Source organism: Drosophila willistoni (genome assembly GCF_018902025.1).
Source record: "Drosophila willistoni isolate 14030-0811.24 chromosome XL unlocalized genomic scaffold, UCI_dwil_1.1 Seg141, whole genome shotgun sequence".
In the NCBI taxonomy this organism is placed as follows: domain Eukaryota; kingdom Metazoa; phylum Arthropoda; class Insecta; order Diptera; family Drosophilidae; genus Drosophila; species Drosophila willistoni.
Window position 1 is genome coordinate 6,520,250 of NW_025814052.1, and position 14,283 is coordinate 6,534,532.

Below are 14,283 nucleotides of genomic sequence, written 5' to 3' on the forward strand. Positions count from 1 at the left end.
TTGAAAATGGATGAATGCGTTATGCAAACACACACACACACACACACACACAGATCACAAAAGGGAAGTGAAACTTTTTCATAGACTTTTCATAGACTTGACCCTTGATGGATATTGGAATTGTGCAATTTATAGAATGTTAACTATTCACAGATTAGTAAGGAAGTATAAATTAAGCCAGTTTAGTCATTGCTAACTCTTTTGCTGAGCTTCAGCTGTTCAGTCCTTCATATGAGTCCAATAAAACAAGTTTGATGAACAATCACTAACTAAACAAGTTAGTAAAGTAGTGAATGAGTCGAAAAGGGAATAAGATCCCATTTCAGTGAACATATGAATCAATAAACAACTAAACCATCGAATGATCGTGAAGTCAAAGAATCAAAATGAAGCAGCTTTAATGAACAAATGACTCAGACAAACAAAACAAATTAAATGAACATATTAGCTAACTCTCAAGTATGATTCCTTTGACCCGACCCGAATAACAAGGTCAACATAGCCACCATTATGTATGTATAGCATGCTCATTGATATGAATTCATAACCCACTTGGCGGCTTTTGTAACAGAATATATTTCAAAGTCACTTGTGATATTATGCGCAACTTTGTATTATTACTTTTTATTTGCCATAGGCCAAAACGACGATTGGTATTTTGTATTGGCCTTTTTTAACTATCCAGCCATGCAAGTTTTGAAGGGGCGATTAAGGAGGTGGTTGGAAGGTTGGTTGTTGTGCTGCTGCTGGCCTTGCATAAAGTCAAAAGCAAGCAAAAACTAATTCAAAACTCACAAGACTATATATATTGGCTCTGAGTGAGAGAAACTGTTGTTTGTTGCGTGTTAATTGCAACAACCCAAAAGGTTAAACTACAAGTAAAAGGCACAAAATGAATGTGTAAATGCATAACTAACGCTCAAAATGTCGTTAAGTAGGAAAAAGGAAGATGAAAATAACAAACCTCTTACGGGAGTTTTCCCTGTTTTTCTCCCCCCTCCCGATAAATGTTCTCTATAATATTTGTTCTATATACTAAAATACTTGTTCGTTGTTGTTGAAAAACAAACTTTACTCTCAAGTCTAGTTAATACTACTATACTACATAATGAATTCCATTTTGCGTAAGTGCACTGCAATTTAGTATATGTACTATATATATATGTGTGTGAATATAGGAAAGGAGGAAACAAACAAGCGATAAAAACACGAACAAACGAAATGAAAAAGAAAAACTTCCGCTTTGTGCGACAAAGTTCGAATTCTTTACAGCAAATCGAAATTGACATTTGTAAAAAGTCTTTGAGAATGTCCCCCATGACCCTATAGCATGACCCATAGATAATCAAAGGAAACACCACCAGCCATGGCCAGGAAAAACACCCCGCACGCCTCCGTCAATACTCACCCGACTTGGTTCCACCATGCGACTTCATTTTAGGTCTTCCTCAATGGGGATACTACAGGGCGTATGTGTGATTGAGGCTATTGACCAAATCGGGGAGAATCTCTGAAACTTTAGATGCGTTCTCCAAGTTAACTAACTTAACTATCTATAGTTATAGATAGTAAATTAGTCTGTATAAATACAGAATAAATACATATATCTCATTTTACACCTTACTCAACGGGGTTATACTGCACGTATGAGTAATAAATAATTTTGGACTAAATTGAAAAGAATTTTTCATATTATTTGCTAATTCAATTTTATTCCATTTTTCTTGCATACTAATAAATTAAGATTTGGTACTAATATTTTAATTCAATTGCATGACTTATTTTGTATAGTGCAGTTATTTGCATTGCAAATCAGAAATTTTCCTGACGCGTGTGTCAGTTTATTTATATTCATTATTATTATTAGGCCATTGGGTTCTTTTGTTGTTATTGTTATTGTCTCTAGATATATGTAAGTGTAATTCGCATTTAATTGCAAATTGGCAACAAGCAAATGTTAATTGAATGCTTGAAAAATCTCTCCACATGCCGTGAAATTTTGAGTAGGCGTTTGGGGGTGGTTGGTGGGTGTGTGTTTAATTACACACCCACACCACTCCCCCACCCCATCCCTCCCTTCACCCAATAGAATTGTGTATTTCTGGAAGAATTTGAGACATTTTCTGGTTAAACGTCATACGGTGACGTGAGGGGAACAAAAAAACAAATTTACGTTTAGGTATTTATAAGCTGCGCATATTTCTCAAACGCGTGGCTCATGCATGTGAATTACTGATGATCGCGAGCTGCTTCGTCTCACCCACCCCAAAAACCAACAACAACAACAGAATCTCTTATCATGCGTGAGCTTTGTTTTTTTTTTATGATTGGGGCCATTTGCCGGGGACCAGGCCAGGCCAGCAGCTGCATTCACTGCGAGACTTTGTCGATAATGAAAAGCTGCATTTGAGAGAGCGAGAGAGAGCGGCGAGCTTTTACCCCTACTTTTTTTTTTTTTTGTTTCTTCTTTTTGGGGCCTTTGTTGATCGTCGACATCCACACGACAACTGCCTTGAACCATTGGCACATTTTGCGCGTGGGTAAGAAACAAGAAAAAAAGAAAGAGAAAAATATATACAACTGCCCGCCTTTTGGTTATAATTATGTCTTCTAATGCAAATTGCGATTACTTTTATTAGAAATCAACACACGCACACCCACCCACACACGCACACCCATTCGCATTCTGCATTAGTGAGGGGAAATCAACAAAATAAAAATAAATAAAACATATATACAAAGAAAATTGTTAGCCGCTGCCGTTTGATTTGGCTTGCTTCGACTGGGCTGGCCTGTGTGCAAATATTCCTCAGTCTGTGCTATTTATAAAAAAAAAAAAGAAACAATCCACACACATACGATCAGAGAGAGAGAGCAAAAATGAGATAGAGAGAAAGAGCGAGCGACTAACAAGAGAAATAACATCGGCAAGAGCAAACAAGAGCAACACCTTAAAACAAAAAAAAAAAAAAAATTGGGACCCACTTTTCAACGTATCGAAGTTTGTATACTCTTACTCGTTGACAATATGATATGTCAGATATGTCAAGTTTAACAAAATTTTAGGATAAAAATTCTTAATTATCAAGTCTAATCAGAAAAGGTTTTACAATCATAATCAGTGGTGGATTCTCCAGAGAGAAATTGAGTGAAGGATTAAGCCATATACTGATCAAATGTACCACCTAGATTAGTGATCTACACTAAAACGTAGATATATAAATAAAAGACTTACTAATTCTAATAAGGGGAACTTCAGGTATGCGAAACACCGATTTGGATGAATTTTGGATATATTGTAAAATCTGTGTAAAATATTTCAGGGCACTATTCAATATTTTCCTAATAAATCGCGTAAGGGATCCTGCATAAAATTGACGAAACTCTGGTGTTCAACCCCCGCCCCAAAATTCAATTTATCCAAACCGCCCCCCGCCCCATTCACCTACCTGAATTTCCCCTTGTAAGTAGAATTCTGCTGTTCTCGAACAACACGGAGCAATATGGAAAGGTAGTCGAGAAAAAGGATTGTAATTAACAAAATATTTTTACTATCCAAGACATTTTTGAACTGTGCCCGAAAGAGGTGCTTTAAAGTCCATATACCCTGAGATTGCAAGGGTATCAAAAAACTGACGCAACCTAGAGATGTAAATCACGCGACTTCACAAAAAAGAAACCGTAATTCAAGCGGTCGGCCGACTTACCGAGTTACCTTGTAGCTCCTCTACATTATTATTATTATTATCATTTAGCTGACTAACCAAACACTCATTCTACAAATATTTCTTCTGACGCAATAATCAACGCACATTATTTCACCCACTTATATCATCGCGACCCACTCAAAAATGAAAATGAAAAAAAAAAACACCTTGGCCCACAACAACATTTCTAGTCTATTATACATAGGGGAGGCAAGTGGCAAGCGCATAGTCTAGACTCTGATACAGTTTTATAATCTTTTTGAAAGGAAAGGGACATTTTTTTGTCGGTGTTCGAAAAATATTTAAATTAATTTAGTCACATTATTTGCATGCGTGACTTTAATGTACAAATATTTCCCCTTAATATTTGAAAACTCTTTCTCCCCCTTACCGTCCCCCCATCAGTCTCACCCTTCTTTACTATTGTGGAGTGAAGAACCGTTTAGCACATTTGAGATTGACTAAGCCCCCCTCCCCCTCTTCTTTAATTATCAGCTATTAGCTTAGTTCAATTCCATTTCATTCCATAGACAACAACAATTATTATTATTATTAGCCTTTAATCACGCTCATATCCCTAATATATATATTTATATATTTGACTGTTGTCTGCCTTCTCTGTTAACTCTGCAGGTTTCTTCTAAGTACGGTCGGTCGGTCGGTCGGTGTCTTCTTCTTTTGACGCCCCTCTCTCTCTCTCCCCCTCTCTTTCTCTGTCTATCTGTTGGTTTCGTTGGGGATGATGAACACCACCTCAGCGCACCACACAAAACCAACAAGCAGCAGCAACGTTTCGGACGAATTTTTTTTTCCTTCTTTTTTTTTGGGAATTTTCCACAGGCAGCATGAATAATTCACTCGGGCCATGCGCTTACCCATGTCTGTGTGTGTGCGTGTGCATATTTCAACATGGTCGCCAATAAGAAATTGCATGAGCGTACACGCACACACATACCAAAGAACTTCTGCAGATAATAGTGGGGCAAATAAGTGAGAGAGACAGGGTGACAGTGTGCTTGTTGGTGAGGGTGAGGAGGACGGGGACGGGGACGGGGAGAGGTAGGTAGTGCAGTCGAAATGCTTCCAATTAGCGCGCAGGCGCACCAGCTATAGTAACTATAATTACAGTAACAGAAACTGGTTTTGGGAAGACGACGCCACCGCCGCCGCCGCCGCCTTCGCCTTTGCCGCTACCGCCGTCGTACCAATGTTGGCCACTTGTTGCTCCGCTCTCTTCACCACCATCGTCGCTGCCGCTCTCTGCTCTGACGAACAAGAGAGAGAGATGGAGCAAAAGAAAAAAAAAAAATTGCAAAGAAATATATAAAAACTTTTCCATTGATCATTTTCGTTTTCTTTTTTTTTCGCAAATCTCCTCAAGTTGTCTTTCTTTTTTGGTTTCTGTTTAATGGCGCGAGCGCCGCGTACGACGCTTTCTAGAATATTTTTCTATTTTTGTTGTTGTTTTCTTCTGTTTTTGTATTGATATATATTTTTTGTTGTCTGCTTGTGTGTGTGTATTATTAGCATCAGACAATAATAATTTTCTGTGATTGAATATTAATTGAAAATGTGATTATAGAGCACTGAACACATACGCTCGCTTTGCGGCTATTATTTTTATTTATTATGAATATTATTATTTTTTTTTTTTGTGGCACAATTATAAACTCTTTTTTTTATAATTTTTTTATCGGCCGGCCACAACAACAATGATATATAAATATGCGCGCACGAGCAAAAAAAACAAAAAATAAATAAAAGGCACGACGAACGGCGACGAAACGAAGAAAACGAAGTGAGAGACGACAAAAAAACACGCCTGCTCGGTAGATTGAATGCGAGTGAACTAAAACTTTTGGGGCTTAGGCGGCAGCGGCAGCAGCGGCGGTGGCAGTGGCAGCACCGACGCTAGCGCCACATGTGTGTGTATGTGTGTGTATGACTAAGAGCATAGTGTAGGGGTTTGTGTGTGCGTGTGCGTGCGTCTAGCTAACCGTACATGTGTGTGTGTACGCCGCAGCATATGTATGTATGCGTGTTTAATTCACATATTTTATTTTAGCCCCCGGATCATTGAACGTTAATGCTGAAGAACCAAGCACAAGTTGATCCCCACTCCCCCCACATACACACTCTCTCTCTCTCTCTCTCTCTCATTCTCTTTACCTCTTACTCTTAACACATACGCAGCATTGCATAGCACAGGCGCAAGAGAGAGAGAGAGAGAGAGGGAGGGAGCAAAAAGGATAGGGCAAAATTAGTTCGTCTATACAGATGGCGAATGGCTCCTCCGAAAATTGTCCCGGAGCACCCCATCAGTCGTTTTATGACACTGGCCTGGGCAGTAGTTACCTTGTTGAAGTGAAAATTAATTGTTCCTCCTGACATAATTCTCAAAAAACCGATCGAACCAAAAAACGAAAAACTCCAAATTCCCACAGTCCCCTTACGGGCAACTCACGGGGCGGAATGTGGCTGGATGCCGAAAGCTCCGCCCCCACTCACACACCGCCAAAATTCGGTGCTGCCATCCGTCGTCGACAGTGGCGACACTCGGGGGCTGCTTGTCAAATTTCAAGAATGGACGAAGTTGCATACTTTTAGGGCGGCTTATGAAAGAAAATAAGCATTTTTTTTTTCGTTTGTTGTTTTGATTTTTCACCCTGCTATCTAATTGCCTGAAACGTTTCAGATTACAATAATAATGAAGTAAGTAAGTCGTCTCGCCGACTTAGGTATACCATACACCAGTAAAGCAAATATTTCAACTGTATTAAACAAATGCATTTTCACATGCTTCTTACAATCATATCTTAGTATCTCGCTCACTCAATCATACGAGCACCCTAGCGCCCCCACCAGCCAACGGCCAACTCCGGCCTTATGGAAAAACGTTCATATGCATAACTCGACTGTTTTTTGTCCGATTTTGATCAAATTTGGTATTTTGCTAGATATTAGTATTAAATTTAAGTGTGCCGATTGATTTGATTGCATAAGGTAAAAAAATACGGGAGATAATCAAGTTTTTCAAATTACGGGGGCGGAAAAGGTCGTGGCAAAATTTTTATGCATACAAAATGTGTGCATTTACTAAGCGAATATACATACCAAATATGGTGTCTCTAGCTGGAATAGTTTTTGAGATAAACGTTTTTTTTAAATTGCGGGGGCGGGAAGGGGCGTGGCAAAAATTTGAAATAAACTTGATCGCTTTACATACTACACGAGTCTACATACCAAATTTGGTGGCTCTAGCTCTTACAGTCTCCGAGATCTAGGTGTTCATACGGACAGACGGACGGACAGACGGACATGGCTAGATCGACTCGGTTGTTGATCCTGATCAAGAATATATATACTTTGTGGGGTCGGAGATGCTTCCTTCTGCCTGTTACATACATTTTGGCGACTATAATATACCATTTCACCCTATGGGTGTATGGTATAAAAAGTATAAAAAAACAAAGAAAAACCCAAGGAGATGAACTAAAAAACGATTTCTTAGAATTTAAACAATTACCAGAAAAATGTACAACAATTTTTAGCTTTTCGAAATCCAAAACAAAATGCAACAAAACGATTGGAATTTGAACTACGTTCCCCCACACACACACACTTCCCTCGAGCAATCTGCTGGCCGCTGCACACACTCACACACACACACAAACACAAATTGTGGCAACAAGTACGCCTGCGTATAGGCAAATAATATTGCGGGTGTGGACAAATTTACCGTTATTATAGAGTATGCTTCGATTTTCGCTTACCCAATTAAGAAACCGTCTTACTCTTTATGTACAGATATATTAAAAGTAAATTCTTTCTGAAGGAATAGGTAGGTAACACTTACCTGTAATGAGAAAGAAAGAGAGAAAGAATAATTAGTTAATTATAGTTTAAATAGAAATTACTACTTTTACTACTAACTGTTAACGGCCTGAACAAACTGCCTATCCATTGGCTTGATTGAGCCAATACTAAGCTTGGGTGCCCCGTTCTGAGCATCCTGAGCGGCGCTCTTGGGCTTCACATCGCGACTATTAGAAGTTTTTGCAGGTTTCTTGGCTTTAGATATTTTTGAGCTTAGAGTAATACAAAATTTTTATAATTGTTCCCAAAATCACTTTAATAAAGGGCGCGACACACTACTTCAAGTCACACACTAGTTCTAGTTTCTTTTTGCTTAAGGTTTTTTTTTGTTTTTTTTTTGGTTTTTTTTTATTTTTTATTTTTTTTAGAAATGTGCGCGATTGACGGAAAATTCAACAAAAGATTTGTACGATAATTTTGACAAAAAAAGCATAATGAAATCATTATCCATAGAGAACGACAGCATTCTCAAGGGTAATCTTGAAAATAATTCCCTAAATATTTTGAATTAAAATTCCAATATACCAAATTATTAAATATATCACAGGTTAAAGACATCAAGTTGTGATGGCCAAAAACAAAAAGTTCTACCTTTAAAAATAAAGTGCATCGCTAGGAAACTAAGTTCGTTAGTTCAATTGGCCACACTCAAGTAATATCTATGCTATGTATGTATGTGTACATGGATTAAAATTTCTTGAATTCAAAAACTATGCAATAAATGATGGCATCGACCATTTGGCCTAATGCCAGATAAAAACATTATGTGGGTGAGGGTCACCGAAAATTTAATATAAATTACATAATTACAAGTACAGAAGAACCTATAAACAATATCTCAATATCCCATTATGGGGGGTGGGTCTATGGAATACCTATTAAATTTATTCACAGAGTAAATGTGATTTCTTAAAGACAGATCTTCAAATTGCACCTTATATTTATTTCAGGGAAAAATTTTTATTAGATGCCAATATTTTTGTTTGTCAGTGTTCAGGTGCCTTTACGAAATAAAACTAACCAAACTTGTTCTCTAGTGTTAACTCTCTCTCCCTCTCTCTCTGTATATGTAATTATTTTGCCAACACCTTTGTCAATTCAATTAGTACTATTAAGAGAGTTCGAAACGGTAAAACAGAGATCACTGCAGTTGACTTAAATCATCAATAGTTAAACAGCTGATTCATTTTGCATCCCCAATCCACAATCTATCTATAACATCTATACTAGAACATGAGATATCCAACTCGCTCAACAATAACACCGCAAGAAATTGCAAACAATAAATAAAATGAAGAGAGAGAGAGAGAGAGAGAGATATAGCTTGGGAGAATCTCTTGTCAGTTCCATTGCGTTTCGGTCTGTTTCAGTTTGCATGCAAGTAGTCAACTAACTGCACACACACACGATTGCACTCTTTCTCTCTCTTATGCATGCGCCTCTATCTCCTATCCAGCAGGCATAAAGAATCGTCAAAACTTCGTTCTTAAACTGATATTGATGGGTATACAAAACTTTAACCTGTTCATACAGCTTATGAAAGGGGTAATATAATTGTTTAATAATTACAAATAAATATAACCGCATGTATTCATACATACATACATATGTACATATGTACATACGTATGCCCCAATTAGTGTTATTTCTAAATAAAGAATGCAACAATCGCGTAGTGCACGATAAATGTTGACTCCTTCTGGCAAAAACAAAAAATGCTTGCTGGGCACATGTGTATCTGTTATTCTATGTGCATACGTTTGTGTGTATCTCTGTGAATTAGTATGACTGCCAGTTAGTAGTATAGGTACGTATACATGTACTTGCTTGCTCATGTGCAATTGTATGTATGTATGTATGTACATACAATTAAAGAGTAATCACCCCATCGGACTTGATGTCAGAAGGTCAGGCGTACGCATGCATGTGCTTTTGTTTTTTTTGCTATTTTTGTGAAACGTCAACGCAGATGTCTTGTTTTGTCTTTGTCGTTTGGAAAGTGTTTTTAAATCTTTTTCAATCGGTGTTAAGTTTTAAAAATCATGGCGATTATCACAGTCCGATATAACTGGCCCTTAAAAATAAGGGTAGGTGATGTTGTGGTTACCCCATCAATTCGGTTCGTTGCGAATTTTTGTTGTTATTATTTTCTTTTTAATTTTACCTTCAAGTAGCGAGCCGCGGTTGATCAACATGCTCGTCGCCTTTAGCAGCCAACAGTAAAAACGAAAGAACAAGAAAACGCTATGCAATGCCGCCACGGTGCTGCTTGGGGGTGGCAGTTTTTTTTTGTTTTCTTCTCTTTTCGGTTAGCTGCTGACGTCGATGACGACGACTTTCGTGTGCACAGTGCTCAAAACACAGAAAAAACAATTTAAAAAAAACTTTCTTTAGGCGCGCGCGCGAGCTGCAGTAACTTGAATTTCTGTCGACGTCGACGTAGTCGTTGATGCGCTGCTCCTCAGCTCAGTAGGCGGCTGCGACGCAGTTGTCGCACAAACACATGCACAGACGCATTTGCACACGTTCCATGCGTATAGTATAAAGGAATTTAATTTTTAACAGCAATAAGCAGCAATAACACTTTTTCCTTAAATTTGTTTCTCTTGATCAACATTAACAAATACACACACACACACACACAAAACCAACAACAACGTAACAAAAATAAAAAAAAAAAAAAAGCAACGGCAAACAACAGGGCCAAAAAAAAAATAACAATATTATTAGATATCAAGGAAAAGGATGAAAAGGTGGGGAAGAAGATAGCACAGCGAAGACACGCTAAACTGAATTAAAGTTTTAAAAGCGCGCGCGTTGTTCTTAGCACAAATTTTGTGGTACTAAACTTGCTTTTTTCGCTTCAAAAAAAAAAAAAAAAAAAAAAACTATTAAAATACAACCAGACACACACACATACACACCCATGCACAGATATTCAGAAAGAGAGAGAGAGAAAGAGACGACGGAGAGCCTCGCAGGTCGTGCGAGGTGAAAATTCATGCCATGACAACAGCAGCAGCAGCTGTGGTGAATACAGGCAATTGTATCTATGTGTGTGCTTGTTTCTCTCCCTCTCTTTCTCTTTCTGTGTGTGAGAGGCGCTCCTCTCCACACTCTCGTTGATGCACAATGATGAATTATAATAAACGATTCTACGCTTCTTTTCGATGTCAAATGATAATGCATTCATTTGTCTCTCTACTTAGCGCTCTCTTTCTATCCATTCGGGAGTTAAACAAAAAAAGAATCAACAAATTATTCGGCAATTTTACTACCACACTCAAAGTATTTAACTTGAATACGCACACAAAGATACACAAGTATGGATGTATGTATGTATGTGTAAATGTTCCTCTTCAGACCGTCATAATACAGGTCTCTCGCGCAGAGATAGAGACCAAACTTTGATAAGAGAAGAGTGTTTAGTTTCTATGGATAGATAGATTGATAGATAATACGTCGCGTATTCAATACTGATTGATGTTCTATATAAAATGTATGAATGACTGCATTTCAACAATAATGTAACATAATCCCCAGTAAGGAAAAAAAGAAAAACAATTAAAGAAAGCAAAACATTGCAAGAATAGGAAAATAAACAGAATTTAGTTTTTTTTTTACTTTTTGTTCGACCTACTTTTCTAAAAAGCTTCCCTCCTATACATATGTATGTATATACATACACATGTATAAACAATTGTAAACAATAAAAAGAAATAAAAGTAAAAGAAAAAAAAATATGCAAACAATGACAATGTCGCAATGTTTATAAACATTTAAAACTAAGCTTCATATTGCATTAAATTTCCCCGCGCTCGATTGATCTTTAGGGCAAAACGAAGTTTGGTAAACAGCTGATCGAACTGACAGTGTCGTCATCATCATCAGCTGTTGTTGTCCATAGAAAATGTAAATAAACACTCACAAAAGCACGCAAAAATAAAGAGAGAGAGAGAGAATAAAAAAAGCCCAAGGACAAGTCAAGCAAAACAATTAAATTCTTCTTTGATAAACAACACATGTTGTTAAAAACAAAAAAAAGACAAATAAATATACAAATGCCAAAACAGTGCTGCCAAATGTATTAAGAATTGTGGCAACGCTGTGGGATGCTAAGAAAATTATGCCGAAGAGGACTAAAAGCAAGTTCACATTTCGTTCTAGGACTCGACTCAGAGAATTACTACTGTTGGTTTTAAATAAGGCCTAAACCAGCTTCGATAATACCCAATTGATAACTGATAGTATGTCTAAAGATTAAAATCAATTGAATGATAAAGATGACACACACTCAACGAAATTGGGTCAAATTGTGTGTTTTGTTGTTACAACAAAAGGAATAGAAATACTTACTGCAGGTTTTGACGCCGCCCAACACCAGACTCGGTGACTGCTTGTTGCCTTCGGCGAAGGAGGAAGTTCTGGGACGACCGCTCATGATGTTGTTGTTGGTGGTGGTGGCAACACTGATGTTTTTATTGTTGCTGTTGTCGTTCTCGATTAAATTATAGTCTCAATGTAATGAACAATGTTGCACAAATTGCAAACAAGCCTTAGTTCCTCCTGGCAAATGGACTTGTCCTTTCACGATTAGACGACAAACACTCACACACACACATACACAAGCGATGCACGCACGCACGCTTTCAAACACACACACACACACTGCGACGACGACAACGACGACGACAGCGACGGCGACGACGACGACGGACACACACACACACACGCGTGATGGCGCATACACGATTGTTTTGCGAATTTGGGGATGGGGGGCCGGGCCGGATGGATGAATGGGAGGTAAAGGAAACGCTGACGCTAACGGTGACTGTGACGTAGTCTCTCTTCTCTCTCTCTGTCGGTGGTGGTGTGTCACGCCTCAATTTTTTTCAACATTCACAAAGAGCGTGTTTTTTTAGGCTTTGTCTTTTAACAGTTATTAAAATTTGTGTCTAACTATTTCGTAGTTTTTATTTGTTGTTGCGTGGATTACTTCTTTTTATATTTTGTTTGATTTCGTAGAGTTTTACAGTTGTTGCTTTTGTTGTTTGTCACTGCTGCAGCAAATGGCCATTTGGGGCTTAACTTTTATCTTTTTTTAATTGTTGTTGCCTTTTGTAGTTGTAGTTGTTGTTGTTGTGGTTGACTAACACACACAAACACACTTCTTTTCAGTTGATCCAAAAAAAAAACAACAACATTTTCTTTTGAAAGTATTAAAAGAGAGCGCGTTGCTGTATTAAAATCGAACTGGGGAAAACGAAAAAAAAAAAAAATAAAGTTAGGTTTTTGCATTTAAAAGAAAAGACGAAAGAAAAGAAAGAGCAGCAAGGAGCAAGTAGCAGCAGCAGTGGCGAAGACGAAGGAAATCCATGAATGAAAAGTTACATTTTTCATATCACGTGCTTTGGCTCCTTTACAGCAGTTGAAATACACACGCACACACACACACACACTCTCATACAATTTTTCACACGCACACACACACAGACAAAGGCAGGCGCAGGCACTCAGCTCTTCTGCTTCTCGTATGCTTGTATTTCTCTGCTGGCCTCCATTTCAATGCCAACCGTTCCGCGTGACCTTTTTTCGGTATTTTTTTTTGTTTTTGTGATGTTTGTTGTTTTTATATCCGTTTCATTAAAATTGCACAACACTGAAAAAGTTTACTTTATAAACAAAACCCAAGTGCATCACACATGTGACTGATGATGATTAAGAAGAAGACGAAGACGGACGAATGGAAACGGAGTAGGAAAAATAACTGCAAATATAAGAGAGAAAAAAGGAAACATTAATTAAAATACATTTAAGTTTTGTTGTAAACATTTAATTATTTAACTTATTTAATTAAATTAATTATTAGAGAGACATGTAAGGGGAAAAGAAAAAATAAGATCCTTATCTAGTCCTTATCCGGTTCTAAAATGCGTAAAATTTGAACCAAGAAGGGTGCTATAGGGATTCGAAGAATTTGCTGCTTTTTAATTTTAAAGAATTATTGGAATCTTGTGCATCTAACAAATTGTTTATTGGTTATGTTTGCAAACAAAAGCTATTTTTTTTTTTAACAGTATATTCTAAAATCCGTTAAAAATGTAGAGAAAAATGTTCAACCTTCTATAGTATACTTTTGGGTGTCTATTTTCCAACCCCAGATACCCTCATTTCGCAAAATCTGTATGTGATGTGCAAAAATCGAGTATGCAGTCAGAATCAGCGTATTCGAATTAGCTAAGAACACCTCTCAGGTTAACTTATATCTGCCTGTGTAATCTGTAAACATCCGTGCGCCTGAGCATATGCAATAGTATCTCAGATCCCAGTTCAAGTATGAAATATACTGTAGTTTACGGAAGAACTTAAAAAATATTAATTCAAACTCTTTTCGGTAATTGCCTTTATATCTTTGATATCAAATCAAGAAAAAATATTGGAGAATACAGAGTTTATTAATCAAATAAAGACAGTCAAAATATATAAACTTTAAAGTGCATTAATTTCTCAAACTTGAAGATAAATTGAAAAGGACACAAGTAAAGGGATAGAGAGGGTGACAGTGGTCGATGAAGGGAGACAGAGAAAGGTATATTTATGCCTTTCGATCACGCAACCTGTCTGTCTGTCTGTCCACCAACTTGCAATCAGCACGCAATGAAAGTCAAAAACACACAAAATAACAAAAACACAAATAGCT

At 37.4% G+C, this 14,283-nt stretch overlaps 1 protein-coding gene across 6 annotated transcripts in view; it reads right to left on the minus strand.

The window, feature by feature from the left end:
* LOC6648991 (protein kinase shaggy) overlaps nucleotides 1–14,283 on the minus strand; it is a 48,052-nt gene that overhangs the window by 27,481 nt on the left and 6,288 nt on the right. For 2 of the 6 annotated variants that reach the window (XM_023179384.2, XM_023179385.2), the window contains exon 2: nucleotides 11,940–12,836. In XM_023179384.2, the coding sequence (XP_023035152.1) occupies nucleotides 11,940–12,024 (85 nt within the window). In that variant the 5' untranslated portion in view covers nucleotides 12,025–12,836. Of the gene's footprint in view, nucleotides 1–7,640; nucleotides 7,975–9,747; nucleotides 9,910–11,939; nucleotides 12,837–14,283 lie in introns of those variants that run through there. The other 4 variants (XM_023179387.2, XM_023179386.2, XM_023179390.2 and 1 more) reach the window with 4 other exon arrangements.